The sequence below is a fragment of the Amblyomma mixtum genome, chromosome 5 (genome assembly GCF_055824585.1).
Source record: "Amblyomma mixtum isolate Tamu chromosome 5, ASM5582458v1, whole genome shotgun sequence".
NCBI lineage: Eukaryota > Metazoa > Arthropoda > Arachnida > Ixodida > Ixodidae > Amblyomma > Amblyomma mixtum.
In genome coordinates, this window is record NC_143016.1 from 143,965,465 (window position 1) to 143,986,783 (window position 21,319).

The 21,319-nt window shown below is 50.7% G+C and overlaps 1 protein-coding gene across 1 annotated transcript; it reads right to left on the reverse strand.

Annotated features, from left to right (window-relative positions):
• Positions 1–15,792: 15,792 nt before the first annotated feature.
• Positions 15,793–16,980, reverse strand: LOC149343962 (uncharacterized). The gene has a single exon (XM_089542534.1). The coding sequence runs from the start codon at positions 16,978–16,980 to the stop codon at positions 15,793–15,795; it is 1,188 nt and encodes a 395-aa protein (XP_089398660.1).
• Between the last annotated feature and the right edge of the window lie 4,339 nt (positions 16,981–21,319).

Sequence of the window (21,319 nt, forward strand, 5' to 3'; positions counted from 1 at the left end):
GATGACCCCTCTCATGTATGATCTGCACAGAAAGTAACGCGGTTTCTACACAATAACTCTCGCACCAGTTTCATGGGGTGCTATGTTGATATCAAGGATATATAATACACCATCCCTCAATCAGGATCAATAATGTGTTGAAGAATTCATTAACCTAAATGGAGCAGTGGCATTCCAAACGTCTCAGGCGTTTTGGTGAATACTTTTGTCGCACTTTTAAGCTCATACATTCAGTCCGCCTTTGTTAAATGTCAGAATAGCTTGTTTTTGCAAAAAAAAAACTGTATTAGCGCCGCTGTTATGTGACTTATTGCAGGATCTCCAATCCTGACGAAGCATTGTCTATGGTTAGAGAGGAGTTCTGTCAAAGCCTCAGTCCACTTTGAATCACCACTGAAATTATAGAGGATATGTCATTACATTTATTGCATCTCAATCTTGGGTGGCTACACTTGTTGGGCTTATGAGCCAAGGGAAAACAAGCGACTTTTACCATTTTCTTCGGTTTAGTCTAAGCTGGTCAAGAGGTGTCACTAACCTTTGCTTCAAAAATGCCTTAATGAAATCCTCTTTGCTTGCCATGACATCCAGTTTTGCCCAGCTCATATGCCGTTTGTCCTTTACTGGCTATTCAGAACATTTGTTGGTGTCTTTAGCCGGTTGCTTTAAGCAGAAGTTGAAACATTCCTTTTGTGCCCCCGTCGAGACTGTAACTCCCAAAAACAAGGTTGTACGTACCTGTTCCCTACATCCACAATTGGTCGCACTGGTTAAATAGGCAGTCGAGTTGGCGTTGATATTGTTTTTCTAAACCTATGAAGCTTCAGTACCTGTAGTCAACCGAGATTAGCCATCAAAGTCTCTTCGCGCACTGCACAGAAGACATAGTGTGTTCGAACTCCTTGAAATGCGGCTATGTTTACATTGGGAAAACAGGCAGGTGTGCCACTAAGAGGCTAAAAGACCACCACGACGATGTGAACAAAGCTTGCGGGAGAACTTTGATGATTCACTGTCACAATCGCAATTGTTTGCCAGATCTTGAACGCTGTGAACCGGAATTCACGTTCTGCATTTTGCCTGACAGACACAGAAAAGCTTGTGCGTGAGATAATCGAGGCCTCTGAAATTTAAAAAAAAAAACGCAATCACTGTGTTAGCACACCTTCTTTATCGCTTCCTAAGGAAGAGTTCATGCCCTTAAATGCTTCTTTATCAGTTTTTGTTTTGTTTTCAACTCATGCAATGTGGTTGACACAAGGTGCCCTTTGTTCGTTGTTTTTTTAGGCCACAGCGTATATATTTTGACGTGGTTTCCATACACCTTGGCGATAGTCAGCACTGATGCCATCATATTTATTCCTTCGTTGTCCTTGTCTTGTCTGCATTATTTTGTCACAAGGTATTGACCTCCTTTCCCACCTCTAGGGTTAATGGTGTGGAGAAACCTTAACCAGATGCAGCCCCACATGCTTGGAGCATGTCACGATACATGCTGCTGGCACCACAACGGCACTCGGGTTTATCAGGAGATGTCACGATCTGTGTGCTCTTGCCGTGCTGCGCAGTTTATGTATAAAAATTTTATTGATTCCAAACTGAAGTATTCCCTAGCTCTTTCAATTTTGCACCAAACTGTTTGAAGCTATGCCACCAACTCCCTTTAATCCAACAGCGACACTTGGTACAGCATATGTGTAATCAGTCATCTCATTTGACCACCAGACATCACTGCATAAAAGGGCAAATCGCTCGTTTAGGTGTGTTCCATATACTCTACAATACTTTTCCACAACTTATTGTTAAATGTTGCTGCCCCGCTTCAGACCAGGATGCCATCACCACTCAATCAAGAAATTTTTCCTGTTCCCATTGAAGAATAAATTGGCTACCTCACCACATTTTCATTGCATGTGGCCCCTCAAAATTATGGAAATAAGTGATATCGCTTGGAGCATTGACACTGGTTTGTTTTACCTTTTGTTTGCTGCTGTTTTTATTTTTTGCAACTGATGTATCAATGGAGTGTATGCCTCTTTTCTTAGTGTATCGTCTGCGACATCTCAGCTGTGCTACTGCAGTCACCCTTCTGATGTTACCTTGATATTGTCCCTCTTATTAATACCCCACTAAAAGCCTTCAGAGGACAAAAAAAAGGTGGCTTTTTTATTTTGCTCATTATGGCACACGTCAGGCTTATGTTTAGGGATATAGGAGAGGCCTTTGTCTTGCAGTGGTGCTAGTTATGCAGCTGATGATGGTACTTAATGACGGGAATATGATATTGTAACGTACTTGTTGACGAAGGGGGGCTTTAATAACAAGTGCGAAGACAGACAAGGCCACGCAAGCTGGGGCAGCAAGGGCGACAGATTCCACACGGCGCGAGCCCTTCTTCGTCGTCGTCAGCAGCTATGCGCCACCTGGCAATGCTAGGTGGCATTATTCCCCCCCTTATGAAAAAAGAGCGCTGTCGACGTAACAAAAAAAATAAAAAAACGAGCAAAGTTCCGCAAGTGAACCGTTCCAAGACATCAACACGTCTGCGTCACCGAGTATAGTACGGTTTAAGCCGTACAACGTGCACAATGTCAGAGCTGGGCTGTCGGCGTCGGGGTTGCGCAACACCGTCCGAAACCACTTCATAGTTTACGTCACTCACACGCCGGATCACTCTGTAAGGGCCAAAATAGCGGCAGAGCAGTTTATCGCACAAGCCTTGGCGACGGACAGGAGTCCATACACAGACTTGGTCACCGGGTTTGTAGTCAACCTGTCGGTGGCGAAGGTTGTAACGGCGCGCGTCGGTGCTCTGCTGTTGCCCGATGTGCACGCGGGCCAGCTGACGGGCTTCTTCAGCACGTTGGGCAAATTGTTGGGCGTCTGGGTCGAGTTGGTCATCCTCTGGGCACGGGAGCATGGCATCAAGCATGCTCTGAACTTCACGTCCGTACACAAGGCGGAACGGTGTAAAGCGCGTAGTTTCCTGCAGGGCGGTGTTATAGGCGAAGGTGACATACGGCAGGACCTCATCCCAAGTTTTGTGCTGGACATCTACGTACATGGACAACATGTCCGAAAGGGTCCTGTTCAATCTTTCGGTCAAGCCATTGCTCTGCGGATGGTAGGCTGTGGTCTTGCGGTGCGTTGTGCAGCTCAGCCGAAAGATGTGGTCGATTAGCTGCGCTGTAAACGCCGTCCCCCTGTCTGTAATGACGTGCGATGGGGCGCCGTGTCGCAAGACGATGTTGTGCATGAAAAACTCCGCGACTTCGGAAGCTGTGCCACGAGGGATCGCCTTGGTCTCGGCGTAGCGAGTCAAATAGTCGGTAGCAACTATGATCCACTTATTGCCGGCCTGCGACAAAGGGAAAGGGCCGAGGAGGTCCATACCGATCTGGTCGAACGGAGCGCGAGGGGCTGTAACGGGCTTGAGAAAACCCGCCGGCTTAAGTGGTGGCGTTTTCCGGCGCTGGCATTCTCGGCAGCTTTTAACGTAGCGTTTGACATCATCAGAAAGTCCAGGCCAGTAGTACATGTTCCGCACTCTGGCGAGCGTACGTGAAAAACCCAAGTGGCCAGATGTGGGCTCATCGTGGCAGGCGAAAAGAACGTCACCTCGGAGATCGGCTGGAATGACCAGAAGGTAAGGTCTATCGTTGCCTCTCGAGTTCTTCTTGTACAAGAGGCCTTGCCGCAAACAGAAGGAGCCAAGACGTCGAGAGAAGTGGCGAGGTATAGCCGTATCGCTACCTTCAAGGCCGTCAATGAGAGGGCGAAGTTCCGAGTCCGCCCTCTGCCGGGTCAGTAGGTCGGAGGCGGTGAGCGTATCAAGGAATCCGCTGTCGTCATCGGGCGCTGCGTCGCCAGGATCAACTGGTGCACGCGACAGTGTGTCGGCATCTTCGTGTCTGCGGCCGGACTTGTAGACAATAGTGATGTCAAATTCCTGGAGCCGTAAGCTCCAGCGTGCCAAGCGTCCAGATGGGTCTCGCAAATTTGCCAGCCAGCATAGGCAGTGGTGATCGGTTACGACTTTGAATGGGCGGCCGTATAGATAAGGGCGAAACTTCATGGTGGCCCACACGACCGCAAGACATTCTTTTTCAGACGTGGAGTAATTGCTCTCGGCGCGGAAGAGAGTACGGCTAGCATAGGCGATAACCCTCTCAAGGCCCTCTTGGTGTTGAACAAGGACAGCTCCAAGACCGATGTTACTGGCGTCGGTGTGAACCTCGGTATCGGCATCTTCGTCGAAGTGCGCAAGAACGGGAGATGTTTGAAGGCGCTGGCGGAGCGTAGAGAAAGCGGTCTGTTGCTCAGAGGTCCAGACAAAGGAGGTGGTATTCCTGGTGAGACGCGTCAACGGCTCGGCAATCGTGGAAAAGTCCGCAATAAAGCGCCGATAGTACGCACAGAGACCCAGGAAGCGCTGGACAGCTTTCTTGTCGGTTGGAACGGGAAAGCGCGCGACGGCGGAAGTCTTTTCGGGGTCCGGCCGCACTCCCTCAGCGCTCACAACGTGACCCAGAAATTTGAGCTCTTCGTAACCGAAATGACAGTTCTGGGGCTTCAGGGTAAGGTCAGCCGAGCGGAGAGCGTCGAGGACAGCCCGCAGGCGCTGGAGATGTTGATCAAACGTTTCCGAAAAAACGACGACGTCGTCCAAGTAGACAAGACAGCTTTGCCATTTGAGGCCTGTGAGGACGGTGTCCATCATCCTTTGAAACGTAGCCGGGGCGGAGCACAAACCGAAAGGAAGCACTTTGAATTCATAGAGGCCATCTGGAGTCACAAAAGCGGTTTTTTCGCGGTCCCGTTCATCTACTTCAATTTGCCAATAGCCGCTCTTCAAGTCAATAGATGAGAAGTACTTAGCGCGCCGTAATCTATCCAGCGAATCGTCAATGCGCGGCAACGGGTAGACGTCCTTTTTGGTCACACTGTTCAGTTTGCGATAGTCGACACAAAACCGGAGAGTGCCGTCCTTCTTCCGAACGAGGACGACAGGCGAAGACCACGGGCTTTGGGAAGGTTGAACAACGCCATCATCAAGCATTTCCTGAACCTGGGTTTGAATAACTGCCCGTTCTTTAGCAGAAACACGGTAAGGCTGCTGTCGTATAGGGCGAGCGTCGTCATAGGTGATGATGCGGTGCTGCGTGATGGGTGTTTGACGAACTTTCGAGGAAGAAGCGAAGCACGGCTTGTATTCCTTCAGCAGAAGCTCCAAAGCCAGTCGTTGTTCCCGAGGCAGGTGGCAGTTTATGTCGACGTTTTCAAGGGAGGGCTCGTCAGTGCCGGCTGCCGCGGAAGCAAAACAAACAGGAGTATCGATAAAAGGTTCGGCAGAAGCAATAGCGGTTCCTGCAAAAAGATGTCGGTATTCATTAGAAAAATTTGTGACCAGCACCGCAGATCGGCCACTACGAAGCGTTAGTAGACTGCGAGCGGCACAGATGCCTTGAGTAAGCAGGAGTGAACAGTTAGCCTCGGCGACTGCTTCTGCGTCATGCAAGTCGTTGCAGGCGACTTCAACCAAAACACTGCTCCGTGGCGGCAACGTGACACTGTCAGCAGAAACACGAAGGGCGGCACTGCGGTGGCAAGAGTCGGCGAGGTGGGTGGCTTGACTGGTCGAAAAGCTGATGATTCGGTGGCGGAGGTCGATCACAGCACCATACTCCCGCAGAAAGTCAATGCCGATAATGAGATCGCGGGAGCAATTGCACAGAACTACACAACTGATGACGAACGTAGATCCATGAATCTGAACGCGAGCCGTGCAAATGCCCTTTGGGGTAACGAGATGACCACCGGCTGTACGAAGATGCACCACAGAACATGGAGTAAGCACTTTTTTCAGAAGAGTCGCCAATTTATCACTGATAATTGAATAGTCGGCCCCGGTGTCCACTAATGCACTGACTCTGTGACCGTCGAGAAGAACAGGTATGTCCAAAGAAACGGGGCTGTCTAGGTCGGATGACGGTGCCATCTGTTCACGGTCGGAACGTAGCGGCGGCGACGGGAGGTCTTCAGCGCAGCGACTCCCAGCGACCTCGCCCCCGAAGGTCGCCGGTCTCAGTTTTCCCGACGAGGGCTGGGCGAGCGACCCTGTGGTGCTCGCGAGGAGCTGTGGGGGTTCGGGGAAGAGCGCCTCGGAGACGATGAGCGCGGCTGATGCGGCGTGCGGGCTGAAATTCGCTGTTCCGCTGGAAATCTTCAATGGCAGGGGGCCGATGGCCAAACCGGGGTCTGGGTGAATCGGCTCGAAAGCCCTGCAGACCGAGACGTCGATAAGAGCAGTTACGGTAGAGATGTCCTGGTTCTCCGCAGTGAAAGCAGAGTGGCCGGTTATCAGGTGTGCGCCAGACATCGGCCTTCCGCAAGGGCGCTAGGCGATCGTCGAAATACTGCACTGGTGGCACTGAGGACCGCGGCTCAGGAGGCGTTACCGGAAACGGTGGTGGCGAAACCGCAGCCGGGCGCCTCGCAATTTCAGCATAGGTGGGGCGGTGGCATTCTCCTGGTAGGGGAGGTGTTTCGACAGCAGGAGCCCTGAACGCCTGTTGCACTTCCTCGCGAACAAGAGCAGAAATCGAACCTAGCGCTGGCTGCGAAGGGCTGCAAAATTTCAGGACCTCTTCACGCACGATGGTGCGAATAAGTTCACGCAGATCGTCAGGGTGGCTCCCGGAGGTAACAAACGATGCGGTGACAGCAGCAGCATGCACGGGCCGGTCGTAGGTCGCAGAACGTTGTTGCAGCACCTTTTCCATCGTTGTGGCCTCTGTAAGGAATGCAGCAACGGTCGATGGTGGGCTGCGCACGAGGCCTGCGAAAAGCTGCTCTTTGACGCCACGCATCAAATGCCGGAGTTTCTTGTCTTCCGGCATGGCCGGGTCAGCTCTTCTGAAAAGGCGCGTCATGTCCTCGACGTACATCTGGACACGTTCGTTCGGCAGCTGGATGCGAGATTGTAGTGCACGCTCAGCTCGTTCACGACGATCAGCGCTTGTGTAGGCCTCCAGCAGCCGACGACGGAACTCATGCCACGAGATTAAAACGTCCTCTCGGTTCTCAAACCAGGTGCGAGCACCATCCTCGAGGCTGAAGTAAACGTTCCGGAGTTTGGCTGCGTGGTCCCATTGGTTAAACGCAGCTACGCGCTCAAAATGAAGGAGCCAGTCCTCCACATCCTCAAGAAGTTCCCCACGGAACGTCTTGGGAATCCGCGGAGTCTGCAGGGTGTAGTGAGATGGCGCGGCAGCGGCAGTTTGCAGAGGAGAAGGAGCGGCTGTCTCCATGGCGCCGCTCTCTACTAGTCCTACCTCCGAAGGCAGTCCCTGGATCCTCCGACTGAAGCGGTGTACCGGGGTGTCGAGTGGTACAGGGCTGGCGCGACGGCTGCCTGGAGGGGTCTCTTGCATGGGCTCACGGGTACCCGGCACACTCCACCAAACTGTAACGTACTTGTTTACGAAGGGGGGCTTTAATAACAAGTGCGAAGACAGACAAGGCCACGCAAGCTGGGGCAGCAAGGGCGACAGATTCCACACGGCGCGAGCCCTTCTTCGTCGTCGTCAGCAGCTATGCGCCACCTGGCAATGCTAGGTGGCAATATATTGAATAAGAACCTCAAATTATTTTTCTTTTTGAGTGCGAATAGCTTCAGTGGTTCTTGATTTAGGTTGAGTTGAGTTGACTTGCGTATTATGGCGCATAAGCGACTGAGGCTATCATGCGCCAAGCTCAGGGTATGAAAACTGCTTTATTTACATGTTATTCAAAAGTCTAAACGAACGGCGGTGTAAAGGGCCTAAAAAGTTAATTCATGCAACCTAGTAAAAATATAAGACAAAATTTTAAAAGTGACTTATGGTAAAAGCTTTAAAGAGGGTCGGCAACCTCGGCAGCCATCCTTGGCTGTGCAAGGATCTGGAGGTCCCCAACCGATGAAATAGTGACCTCAGCCGTCCTCTCACGACGGAGAAGGTGGATGAGGTGTGTCAATAAATTGTAAAGCACGGGGTAAAAATTTAGAGTTTTTCTATTACATTGGCTTCTTTTAAAAAGTTAAAAACGCTTGACTTATCAATAAGAGCTTCTTCACCTAAAATCAATGACGGATGAAAATGGATGTGTTGGTTGTAAAACGGAGTAAAAGCTTGGTTCTGAGTGTTTCAAGTTCTATGCATGAGATTAAGATGTGAGTTACTGTGAGTTCATCTCCGCATTTTTCACATGTAGGTTTGTCTTGTTTTGTTAGTAGAAAGTTGTGGGTAAGGTGTGTGTGTCCAATGCGTAAACGACATAAAATAACTTCAAAAAAGCGTTCCTGATGAGTGCATGATTTCCATTCTTCTAATATTGGTTTTATTAAGTGTAGCTTGTTATTTATCTGACTATTCCATGTGCTCTGCCATTTGTTCCTTAGTCTGCTCTGAACTAGCTTCATGCAATCATTATGTGTCATGCTTATTTTCTTTATTTCCTTGTTGTGGGCTTGAGCAGTGCATGCGTCAGCTTTCTCGTTACCATCAATTCCAACATGGCTAGGAACCCAACATAATTTTATGTTATGCCCTTGTGTTATGATCCTTGTTATGTTATGTATGACGGTACCTAGTGATGGCATGACTGCATTTCTGGACTGTAGTGCTTTCAGTACCCTGAGGGAGTCTGTGTAGATAATGCTGTTTTCGATGTTCTTGCTTATTATTTTCTCCGTAGCAAGAAACACAGCATAACACTCGGCTGTAAAAACTGATGCACACTGAGGAAGCCTTACTATTTTTTCCCAGTTCCCTTCCACTACTGCACTTCCAACATAACCTGTAGTTTTCGATCCGTCAGTGTAGAACTCGGTGTAGCTATCATATTGTTACGTGGCCCGAAGTCTATGTCGGCACAAGGACGACCGGAGCACAGGGTCCAGATCACAGCTAGCCCCGAGCGGCAAGCGCGCACACACCGGGCACTTCCTCTGCGTCGTCTTCACGGAGATTATCCGTTGCATGGCCCCCCGGTCGGAAAAGCACCGTCTCGGTGCTCATCAGGGCAGTGAGGGGGACTGCAAGACGTAGGGCTTGAGGCGAGAGACGTGCACAACATCGGTCTGATGCTGAGAGGACGTGGCACCGGGGAAGGCCGGAGCGATCTCGTAGGTGACTGCGGTGACTTGGCGCAGGACACGGTACGGGCCGATGTAGCGGGACAGAAGTTTTTCAGAGAGCCCCACGCGGCGAGATGGCGACCAAAGCAAGACGAGGGAGCCGGGGGTGAAGGAGACCACACGGTGACGGCGGTTGTAGAATTCCTGCTGAGAGGTCCGGGAAGCGAGGAGCCGGGAGCGTGCGAGTTGGCGAGCGTGGTCAGCGCGGGTAATGGCGTCGTGGGCGTATGCAGACGGCGGAGCAGTAGAAGTGGGAAGCAGCGTGTCCAGAGGCAGCAGGGGCTCGCGGCCATACAAAAGATAAAAAGGGGAGTAACCGGCAGTGTCATGGCGGGAGGAGTTGTAGGCGAAGGTCACATAGGGGAGAGCGGTATCCCAGTCGCGATGGTCCGGAGAAACGTACATAGCCAGCATATCGGTGAGAGTGCGATTGAAGCGTTCTGTGAGGCCGTTCGTCTGCGGGTGGTAGGCGGTGGTGAGCTTATGTTTCGTAGAGCACGATCGAAGAATGTCAGCGACAACTCTGGACAGAAAACATCGGCCTCGGTCGGTCAGAAGTTGACGGGGAGCTCCATGATGTAGGATAAGGTCGGTCAAAAGAAAGTCGGCAACATCAGTAGCCGTACTGGTGGGCAGTGCGCGTGTGATCGCGTAACGGGTAGCGTAGTCTGTGGCAACAGCTATCCATTTGTTGCCCGAGGCGGATTCCGGAAATGGTCCTAAAAGGTCTAAGCCGACGCGATGGAAAGGTTCGGGTGGGACGTCAATGGGCTGAAGCAGACCGGCTGACAGAGTGGTGGGGCGTTTCCGGCGCTGGCACTCATCGCAGGCAGCAACATAGCGGCGTACACAGCGGTAGAGGCGCGGCCAAAAGAATCGACGACGCACGCGGTCGTAAGTACGGGAGACACCCAAGTGACCAGCAGTGGGAAGATCATGCAGCTCTTGGAGGACAACAGTGCGAAGGTGCTCGGGGACAACGAGAAGGAGGTCTGGGCCATCCTGGCTAAGGCTCCTGCGGTATAAAACTCCATCACGGAGCACAAAGCGGCGCAGCGGAGGGTCGAATGGGGCGGTGTTGAGGCGGTCGATAATGGAGCGCAGCTCGGCATCGCGGCGCTGTTCTTCGGCCATGTTAGCGAGGACAGAGAGGGAGCACAGAGCATCCACGCTGTCAGTGCCAAGATTGTCACACGGGCCAACGGGGTAACGGGAAAGGCAGTCGGCATCGGCGTGCAAGCGGCCAGACTTGTAGAGTACAGAGTAATGGTACTGCTGCAGGCTCAGTGCCCAACGACCAAGCCGTCCTGTAGGGTCTTTCAAGGAAGAGAGCCAGCACAACGCATGGTGGTCAGTGACAACTGTAAAGGGGCGGCCGTATAAATATGGGCGAAATTTCCCAACAGCCCAGACAAGAGCTAAGCACTCGCGTTCGGTAATTGAGTAATTCCGCTCCGGGGCAGAGAGGAGACGGCTGGCGTACGCGATCACACGGTGCTCTCCGGATTGTCTCTGTGAGAGGATAGCGCCGATACCGTAGCCACTGGCGTCGGTGCGAACTTCAGTGGGAGCGGTCACATCGAAGTGGGCGAGAACTGGCGCGGTAGTAAGCTTCGATATCAGGTTGGAAAACGCTTGTGCCTGGTCGGGTCCCCAGATGAAGGTGGTGTCTTTCTTCAGAAGGTTGGTTAGGGGGCGGGCGATGTCGGCGAAGCCTTGAACGAATCGACGAAAGTAGGAGCAGAGCCCCAAGAAGCTTCGGACGTCGTTTGAAGAACGTGGCTGAGGAAAGTCTTTGACGGCTCGGATCTTCTCAGGGTCAGGGTGGACCCCCGTATTGTCGACGACATGACCCAAGATGGTGAGCTGGCGGCGCGCGAAACGGCATTTAGACGAGTTGAGCTGCAGGCCGGCATGACGAAAGAGGGAAAGGATCTGGGAAAGGTCAGTGATATGAGTGGAAAACGTGGGCGAAAAGACAATGACGTCATCGAGGTAGCACAGGCAGGTGGACCACTTAAAGCCGTGCAAAAGGGCATCCATCATGCGCTCGAATGTGGCTGGCGCGTTGCATAATCCGAAAGGCATAACTTTGAATTGGTAAAGCCCATCAGGTGTCACAAAGGCGGTCTTTTCACGGTCCTGGTCGTCTACAGCAATTTGCCAGTAGCCGGAGCGAAGATCTATGGATGAGAAAAATTTGGCACCATGAAGGCAGTCAAGGGCGTCATCGATACGCGGCAAGGGGTACACGTCCTTTTTGGTGATCTTATTCAAGTGCCGATAATCAATGCAAAAACGCCAGGAGCCATCCTTTTTCTTCACAAGTACGACGGGTGAGGCCCAGGGACTGTGCGAGGGTTCGATAATGTTTTTCGCGAGCATTTTAGTAACTTCCGCATTGATAACTTGACGCTCGGCGTGAGAGACTCGATAGGGGCGGCGGCGGATGGGAGGGGCATCGCCGGTTTCAATGCGGTGCCTGACGGCGAGAGTTTGGCCCAGCGTCGTGTTGTTGACATCAAAAATATCCGAAAAAGATTCGAGAAGGGCACGAAGCTGGGCAGTGTGGTCGGGACTGAGGTCGGTTGCCATCATGGTCGTGAAGGCGTCGGGCGACTGAGGAGACTGCCGGCGCGGGGTGGCAGTGTCTTGAACAGGGGTGTTGGCCAACTGAGCGACGTGGCAAGGAGCGAGGGGAGATAGTGTAGCCACGCAGATGCCGGACGGGAGCACTTGAGAAGAGACGCCGAAGTTGAGGAAAGGCAGAGAGAGGGCGTTAGCTTGTATGGTGGCGATGGTATGAGGTAGGGCAACGTTACGGGTCAGCAGCAGGTCAAGGTTGGGCGTAACGAGATAGTCGCCATCAGGAACTGGGCGAGATGGGGTCAGTGGAACGAAAGAGGCGGTTCGGGATGACAGGCGAGCATAATCGGTACTGTACAGCCGCAGGGATATGTCGACAGGTTCTGAATCCAGCAGTGGAAGTTCAAGGTGTAGGACGCCATCCGAGCAGTCAATGAGGGCGGAATGGTCAGTCAGAAAATCCAAGCCAAGAATGAGGTCATGGGCACAGGTGGTAAGCACGGTGAATTGAACCGGTATACTGTGGCCGCCAATGGTAACGCGCGCGGTACACGTACCGTCGACAGCAGGCGTGCCACCATCCGCGACACGCACACGGGACATTGCAGGCGTGAGGACTTTGCGTAGGCGACGGCGGAGGGCAGCACTCATCACTGATATTTGAGCACCGGTGTCAATCAGGGCGCGCACAGGAACACGGTCGATAAGGACGTCCAGGAGATTTGGTCGAGAGGTCGAGAGAGGATTTGTGGTCCGGGTCGTTGATGCAGCGTCACCTCCGGGAGCTGCATCATTTAGTTTTCCAAATGGGAGTGGCTGGTTGAAGGCGACTGTGGGGAGCGAGAGCGGCGGCCCTGCGGCGACGGAGAGCGGGAGAATCGGCGTGGAGGGGGAACGGCTGCTTCAGATGGTTCGGACGGGGCTCGGGGCGAGAAGGTGCGGGTCGAGGTAGAACTGTAGAAGGAGGGGCCGACGTTGCGGGCTGGTGAAGACCATGGACTGCGGCAATGTCGGGCGATGTGGCCAATGCGAGAACACCGGAAGCAGATGGGGCGGTCGTCTGCCGTACGCCACTCATTTGGATTGCGATAACGCTGCGGAGAATAATAGGAGAATGCAATATTTTTCCTTTAGTGTGAGGAACTCTTGTATGATGTGTTCTGGCGGAGTTTGTCTTTTGTTGAACTGTGTAAGACTTATATCACAGACCGACGGAAAACTGTACCAAGGGGCGAATGCGTCAGAACTTTCTGCAACATTTGGTAATGTTTCTGATAAGTCAAGTTCTCGGCAGATCTCCTCAAACCGCATTAGCAAAGGCCTGGTTGCTTGGGGCTTATTTGTAAATATTATTTGAGACGGGCATGTTGTGACAATTTTATAACACACGTGTTTTGTTCGAGACATAATTCTAAGAATGTGTGCACATGTAAGGGCTTTTCGTCTATCTTCCAGTGATGGCTCATTTGCTTCAACAAGAAGGCTCATTACCGGAGACGTTCTGTATGCTCCACAAGAAAGGCGGATACCTAGATTATGAACTGGATCTAATTTTTTGAGATATGAAGGCCTTGCCGAGCCGTACACTATACACCCATAATCTAGACATGAGCGCACTAGAGAACGGTAGATGTGAAGGAGGCATGCTCTGTCAGATCCCCAGCGTTTCCTTGAGAGTACTTTAATAATATTCATTGCACGGGAGGCCTTTACTTTCAAGTTGTTTATGTGCGGAAAAAATGCAAGTTTTTTATCAAATGTTATTCCTAAAACATTTATGTTCTTGTTTTACCGGTAGTGTGGCTCCATTTAGGTTTAAGCTCGGATCGATCTGCAAGCCTGTTTTAAGCGAGAAAACAACAGCCACTGTTTTCTGTGGAGAGAACTTGAACCCATTTTTGTCTGCCCAGATTGCTAGCTTGTTTAATGTGGGTTGTACCTGCCTCTCACACGTTGACAGGCTGGAGGACGTGCAAGCAATCTGAAGGTCGTCGACATACACGGAATACATAATGGAGTTGGGAATTATTTTCGCTATAGAATTCATTTTCACTACAAAAAGAGTGGTACTTAGGATACAGCCCTGCGGTACCCCATTCTCCTGGTCAAAGCTCTGCGAAAGGGTTGCACCCAGGCGCACCTGGAAAGACCGGTCTGACAGGAAATCCTTCAGGCAGCTCAACATCCTACCCCGGATGCCAAGATCTGGCAAGTCGCGTAGAATGCCATATCTCCATGTGGTATCATATGCCTTCTCCATGTCAAAGAAGACTGCCAGACAGTGTTGTTGATGTATGAATGCCTCTCGGGCTGTGTTTTCTAAGCGGACGAGATGGTCAGTTGTCGAACATCCTTTTTTAAATCCGCCCTGGTGGATGTCAAGGAGTTCGCGTGATTCAAGAATGAACATGAGCCTAACGTTGAGCACACTTTCAAATGATTTTGCTATACAACTTGTGAGAGCTATGTGCCTATAACTATTAGGAGAGGTGGGGGGCTTTCCAGGTTTTAAGAACGGTACGATAACTGCTTTTTTCCAAGCCTCCGGCATCTTTCCGGACACCCATATCTTGTTGAAAAATTGCAGAAGTGCTGCTACAGCAGCTTCAGACAGGTGGGCAAGCATTTGATAATGTACATCATCCGGGCCAGGTGCTGTCTGTTTACCGGAGGACAGTACGTTTTGGATCTCCTGAATTGTAAATATTGTATTATATGTTTCGTTTGCACTGCCTGTCATTGGAAATTTCTGCTTTTCAGTTGTGTTTTTGTGTTTTAAGAATGACTGTGTGTAGTGTGAAGAGCTTGAAACGTCAGAGAAATGTTGTCCTAGTATGTCAGCCTGTTCATCTATACTTGTTTGTGTTCCAGGGGCTGTTAGAAAGGGTACTGTAAAGGGAGAGAATTTGCAGTCTAATTTACGCACCTGTTCCCACATCTTTTTTGATGTAGTTGAACTGTTGATGGATGAAACATATCTTTGCCATGAGCGTTTCTCTGCACTGCGGCGAATGTACCGAGCTTTAGCTCTCGCCTTTTTAAAGTTTAAGAGGTTCTGATGTGTCGGATACCTTCGAAACTTACCCCAAGCTCTATTTTGTTGTTTTTTTGCTTCCTTGCAGTCTTTTGTCCACCACACTTTGCGGTTTTGTGACACCACTCCTGAAGACTGCGGAATAGCTAACTGTGCGGCAGTTACGATACAATTTGTGAACATTTCGTTTATCTGGTCAATGCTTAAATTATCTAAAAGTATATTTTCTAAGGTGGCTTTTGCTTTAATAAGTTCCCAGTCTGCTAAATGCGGCTTCCAGCGTCGCGGCTTTGTTGGGATTATTTCGGGTGAGGAAGTTAAAGTGATTAGTATAGGGAGGTGGTCACTGCCATACGGGTTGTCAATGACATCCCATTTAAAATCATTAAAAACAGAAGGTGAGCTAAATGACAAATCTAAAAAGGTCCTTTTCCCCGAGGTAGGGGAGCAGTAGGTGGCTTTTCCTGTATTTAAAAGACATACATTGTTTGTGAGGATAAAATCTTCGATGATTTGGCCCCTAGAGTCACAGCGCTCGCTTCCCCAAAAAGGGGAGTGAGCGTTGAAGTCCCCAACTACTAGATACGGTTTTGGAAGTTGATTGATAAGTTCTTGTAAATTGTGGACTGTTAGTGTGAGATGTGGAGGAATATATACAGAGCAGAGTGTGATTGTTTTGTAGCTGACAATGCTGACTGCAACTGCCTCAAGTTTTGTTTTCAGTCTGCCTCTTGAGCAGGGACGCCGCTTTGTACGACAATCGCGACGCCTCCCGAGAGTCTATTTGCCTGCTCACGATCGCGTCTAAAAGTTTTATAATGCTTCAGGATGTCCATATGTTGTGGACCTAGATTGGTTTCCTGCAGACATAAGGCTACGGGTGACATTGACCCTAAAATGTTTTTTATGTCATCGTAATTTCTCAATATTCCTCTACAGGTCCACTGAACTAGAAAAGCCATGTTTATGTTTTGGGGTAGGAGCAACGAGAGGTTTACTTATGTTCTGGGGCCGTTATGGTGGCCCTGCCTTTTTTCCGCTCAAGAGAGCTGTTCCGCCGCTGTAAAGCAGGCGGGTTGGGAGTTTGGTCCATCACCTCGGAAGAGGTGCTGGACGACCGCGAAGAAGCCGCGGGTGTGTGGGTGTCAGGCCTCCCCCGACGGGGGGAAGTCCTGCGGGATGCTGACCTGTGGGCCGGCACTCCCTGGCTTGTAGTTGGCAGAGCAGCTTTCGCTGTCTCGGCCTGGGGCGTGGATGGCACTGCCACAGGCGCGGTGGAAGTGGCCGCGGCAGGTGCCGGAGCGCTGTGCGGCGCTACGCCCCCGCGCACCACATCAGCGAAGTTTGGTTTCGCTGTGAAGTAGAATGTGTTGTGAAGTGCAAAACGCCTTTTGGCTTCTTTGAATGAAATGTTTTCTTTAGTCTTAATGGTGATGATTTCTTTCTCCTTTTTCCAGGACGGACACGCCCTGGAGTATGCAGCGTGATCTCCTTCAAAATTCGCGCAGCGTAGGGCTGCGTCGCATTCCTCAGAAGGGTGGTCCTTCGAAGCACATTTCGCGCAGGTTTTGCAGCCGCGGCAACTATGTGAGCCGTGGCCAAACTTCTGACAGTTGAAACAGCGGCGGGGATTCGGTATGTAGTGTCTGACGGTGATTTTCAGGTATCCAACATCGATCGTTTCGGGCAAACTGCTGGTGTTAAATGTGAGGACCATGTGTTTTGTGTCTATTTCTTTGTTGTCCTTGCGGATTTTGATCCTGTGCACGTCAATTACATTTTGATCAGAGAGTCCTTGAAGCATTTCGGTTTCTGTTAGATGGATGAAGTCAGCCTCTGAGATAACGCCTTTAACTGTATTAAGAGATCGGTGGGGAGTCACGGAGACAGAGATGTCCCCTATGGAAGCAATATTTGAGAGTGTCGAGCATTGGATGCTCTCACGGAGTTCGAGGAGTAGGTCGCCGCTTGACATTTTGGATACCTTGTAGCCAGGCCCTAAGGTATCTGTTAAGCATTTGGTGACAAGAAATGGGGATATGATTCGTGCTTGTTTTTCTCCACCGTTGCTGTGTATGACGTGAAACTTGGTGAAAGTTGGCTTCTTTTTCGCAAAAAAGTCTGTTGCCTCGTTCCGCCCTCTTTTCAGAGAGCGGTCTGGTTTTGAAAGGGGGGGAGCCATAAAAAATTTGGTTTTTCGGTCATGGTGGCAGCCACCCACCATGTAGTCCAACAAGGGGACGCGACAGGAACTTGAAGGCAAGTCCTGCCCACGCCAGCTGTACACCTTAACTATAACCAAATATGACGCAACTCAGGGTAGTTGGCCACACAAGTTTAACCCTCGCCGCCAGGAAAAAAGGAAAAAAAACGAAGAAGGGAAGAGGATACAGGAAAGTTATAAGTAAAGAGATAGGACAGTGAAAGATGGAGAGGAGAACAGGAAAAGGCGACAGACGATTTCCCCCGGTCGGGTCAGGCCGGATGTGCCGTCTACAGGAAGCTGGGGCCAAAGTGGTGTGTTGCCTCCGCCGAGGGGCCTTAAGGGTCCAAACGCTCGGCATCGGCTCAACCACCAGGATCCCCTTTTCCCCGGACACGGCGATGCCACGCACGGCTAAGCGCGGATGCTCGGGTCCGTGGTGACGCATTGTTCACCATCATCCCCCTGCGGGGATGTCCCTGCGGATACTCGGGTTAACCCCGTGGTGTCGCCGCTCACCAACGTCTGCATGCCGCAGACGCCTCCCTGCGGGGATCTTCATTTAGGTTCACTTTATTCCTGTCGCCACAATACGGAGTTTACTTTTTTAGCACTCTAATACTGGCAAGAACAATAACTTGTGGATCCTAATTCTATCATTTCAATCTTTTCTGCAGAGTGCACCGCCCAGTTTTCCCAAGCCCTCATGCACCGGTGGTACATCAACAAGGCTGTTTCATGGGGCCCAGCTGCATTGACAAGTGGCTAAAGAAGAGCAATAGGAGCATGAACACAAAATAAAACTGGCTGTAGGAGCTTCATCTATTTTGAAATTTGCTGTCTCATTGCGACAGACGTAACATTGCCGCATGGCCCCTGCCCCAACATCTCCCAGGCGTCCCAACATCTCCTAATCATCCCAACATCTCCCAGTAATTCCAACATCGCCCAATCATTCCAACGTGCCCAGTCATTCCAACATGTCCAGTCATTCCAACATACCCAGTCAGTCCAACGTATTTGCCATTACCATAATCCACCAAGGTGTTGGATGCTGGTTTCCATTATTCCCATCGTTGCCTTTTTTTCCAATAGGGTATGATCGTATGATCGCGCCATATAGGCCTGTGTCAAAAACTCCTGTTGCGCTACACGGGCCCTTACCGTGCCATGAGAAACGACCGCGGTGACGTACGAGATCACACCGTGGCATCCATTCACCGGCCGATACATCCCGCACCCACATTACAGATGTCTCACGCCTCAAGCCGTTTTACTCGCTCCCTACCTTGCCTATGCAGTGCGCACCGGCAGTGTGCTTTTCCCCGGGGATAGTGCTACGTACGCTTGGAGGACGACGAAGTGCTATTAGAATGACGACAACGCTGTGGTGCACGCTTTTGTTTTCGTCTGCTGTCCCAGGCCCTCGATTTTCTGTCTTGCAGATTGCATCTAATGCAAATAACTATGAAGTAATAATATCACCCCACTTTCTAAAATAGAACGCTCTGGATTCCGTTGCGTACCTGTCGCGTATCGCGTATTTACGATCATACTTGGCATGCAGGAGCTGCCGCAAGTTTGTATAATAGGACTGCTTCGTTTTACACTTTATATAAACCATACAGTTCGAATAAGCAACTAAGCATTTTTCTGTAGTCTACGCAGATGACACACGAGTTTTTTTCGTCATGAAGTCAGAGGGCGTGAGTGAATTATCACACTAAGGTAACATCACATTTAAATAAGTGATCGATTGAGGCAAAGTTTGTTTATTGGAAATGAATACAAAAAAACAAGCCTGTGTTATCTTCACCTATGAAAAACTTTCTTAATCGCAGTCTTAGGTAACAAAAATAAGTCCTGAAGAATTAGATACTGTGCAGGAGGGGCAAACATTAGGTGTTGTATTTTATGAACATTTAGCTTAGGATGTATATGTACCACATGTGCTTCAGAGGTTTGAGAGGGCCGGCGGTACTGTCTACGTAATTTGTTCCACCTCTGATTAAAGTTTCATAATGCCTTATTTACCCCACATGTCACGTACTGCAGCCTTGTGTGGGCAACAACTTCCGGGAAGAACATAAGGCGGCTGTTTTTATTAAAAAAATAATGCGTCGCAGTGCAGGCTTACCGCTTGATGCCGACATAACGCAGCTGTTTTTAACGTTTCATATACTTTCTGTATTACGTCTATGGAGTTCAATCTAAGCATGAAGTAGGGAAGGGAAAACTTTATTTACACTAATGGTTTTTCCTGCGGTTTGGGGGCATCTTCAGAGACGTCTTGGTTCTACCCCCAGCAGCCTTCTCTGTCGAAGTCGTCCGCCTCTAATCAGTGGTCGGTTGCCCTCAGTCCAGGGCTCCGCTGGCCACTGCCGCCTGTTGAGCTCGCTGCCCCAGACCTTGTTGGTCTTCACAGCGGTCGCTGGACAGCAGAGTCTCCCAATGCTCCGCACTCGGGTTTTGCATTTTGGGGACCACGTGTATGTTTTGGCAGGCCCATGTGATGTGGTATAAAGTAGGCTTTTCGTCGCACCAGGGACATTTGTCCGTGTATATTGTAGGGTGCATTTTGTTTAGTATATGTAGGTTTGGGAAAGAGCCTGTTTGTAATTGTCTCCAAGTGACAGCTTCCTCTCTGCTGAGAGATTTGTGCGGTGGGGGATATCGCATTCTTCTGAAGTAAAAAAATTGGCGGGGGCTTAGCTTTGGTTAAACCTGGTAGGTTGCGAAAGCGCGCAGCGCCTCCAACTGAAGGAACGTAGTGCGCCGCGTCTACAGGTCACGCGTGGCTACCGGCTTTTTGAGGAAAGGAAAATGCGCAGTAATTCTCTGTCATCTCGGTGGGCACCCTAACCGCACCGTAAAGGAAGGGAGGAACGCCACCACCCGTTCGGCGCGATGTCTTGTTGTTGCGACTGAAAGAAAGAGAACTTGTAGAATGCCGCCGGGCTCGCCATTCTGCGGCGTAGGCGCGTTGCTTAGCCAACCGCTCTTGCTTTTCTCTTTCTTCATCTGTCTCCTCGGCACGGCGCCGGCATTTCCGCGCAGCACGTCGCTCCAGCGACGCCTTGTACAACTCCTCAGACATAACTAAGCGGAGCGCGCCTGCGGCGCCCCGTGTATCCTCTCCTTGCGAGCGCCCTCACGCGGCGGGCCGAGGAGGCCGTCACGTGGTAGCCGCCGCGCTGAGCGAAGGAACGACTACGGCCGAAGAGACGAATTGGGGCCCCTGCTCTCCTCTGGTCGTGATGTCACGCTGTCACGTGGTCGTGCCACGTGACAGGGAAGGAACGACCTCCGCGACGGCAGAAAAGTGCTAGCAATATTGCTTGCGCAATAAAACTCGTGACAAATTGCGTTACATGCTTTCTGGCGCTGTGAAATCTGAGACAACCTTTGGATGAAATCTGAGACAACCTTATCTGCAACCTCTGTACGCTGGCAGCGAAGGGGCAAAACTCTTAGTCAAGCAGTACGTGCTGCACCATCTTACTGCGGTGACCAAGCTATTCTGCCACCGAAAGCGACACGAAAGACCAGTTATTCGTTGTGGGCATCATTTGCGCTCTCTAGATGTCCTTCGGCGCACGTCACAGCTTACGCTGAGAGTAACTGAGACACCAGATGCTGAGGCCCCATTCAGGTGGTGGGGAAACCTTTTGGCCACCCAGGTCCCTTGGCACCCACACAGCCCCACTACACTCAAGTGTTTAACGTTCCTGACGTTAATGACGCTGGGAGCCCGGCCTGTGGTGATGGCTTGCTTGGCTGGTACCTCGGAGTGCAGCACGGTTTCCTAAGCCTGCCAAGTATAAAGGTGCTCCAGGCACTGCGAGGAAGGGCCCCGCCGGGCAGAGTAAAGGGATATGGTCAAGGGTAGCTCTGGAGCGTCGACGGATTCATTTCCGGGATCCTCAGAGTTTGCAGGCACCCATATCAGCTCGATGTGGCTGGGTGGGTGTGTGCAGCAGGAAAGTTGGTTACGCAAAATGCAGACAACGTGAACTTTCTTGCGCGTAAAACTTAGTATCGCAGTTATGGAGTCGAATAACATATATATATATATATATATATATATATATATATATATATATATATATATATATATATATATATATATATATATATATAGGGCCTCAATGAGTACACTGCCTAGACCTATGGTGGCCTCTTCGGCCTTGTCCTAGATGGCTTTGGTGGATATGTGAAAGGTGGCAGTGGCCTGGAGGGAGGGGTTGGCAATGGTTACTAATCGCCCGGATGTTCTCATATATTTGCCGCCGTGAAGATGGCTAAGGCCACTTGGATG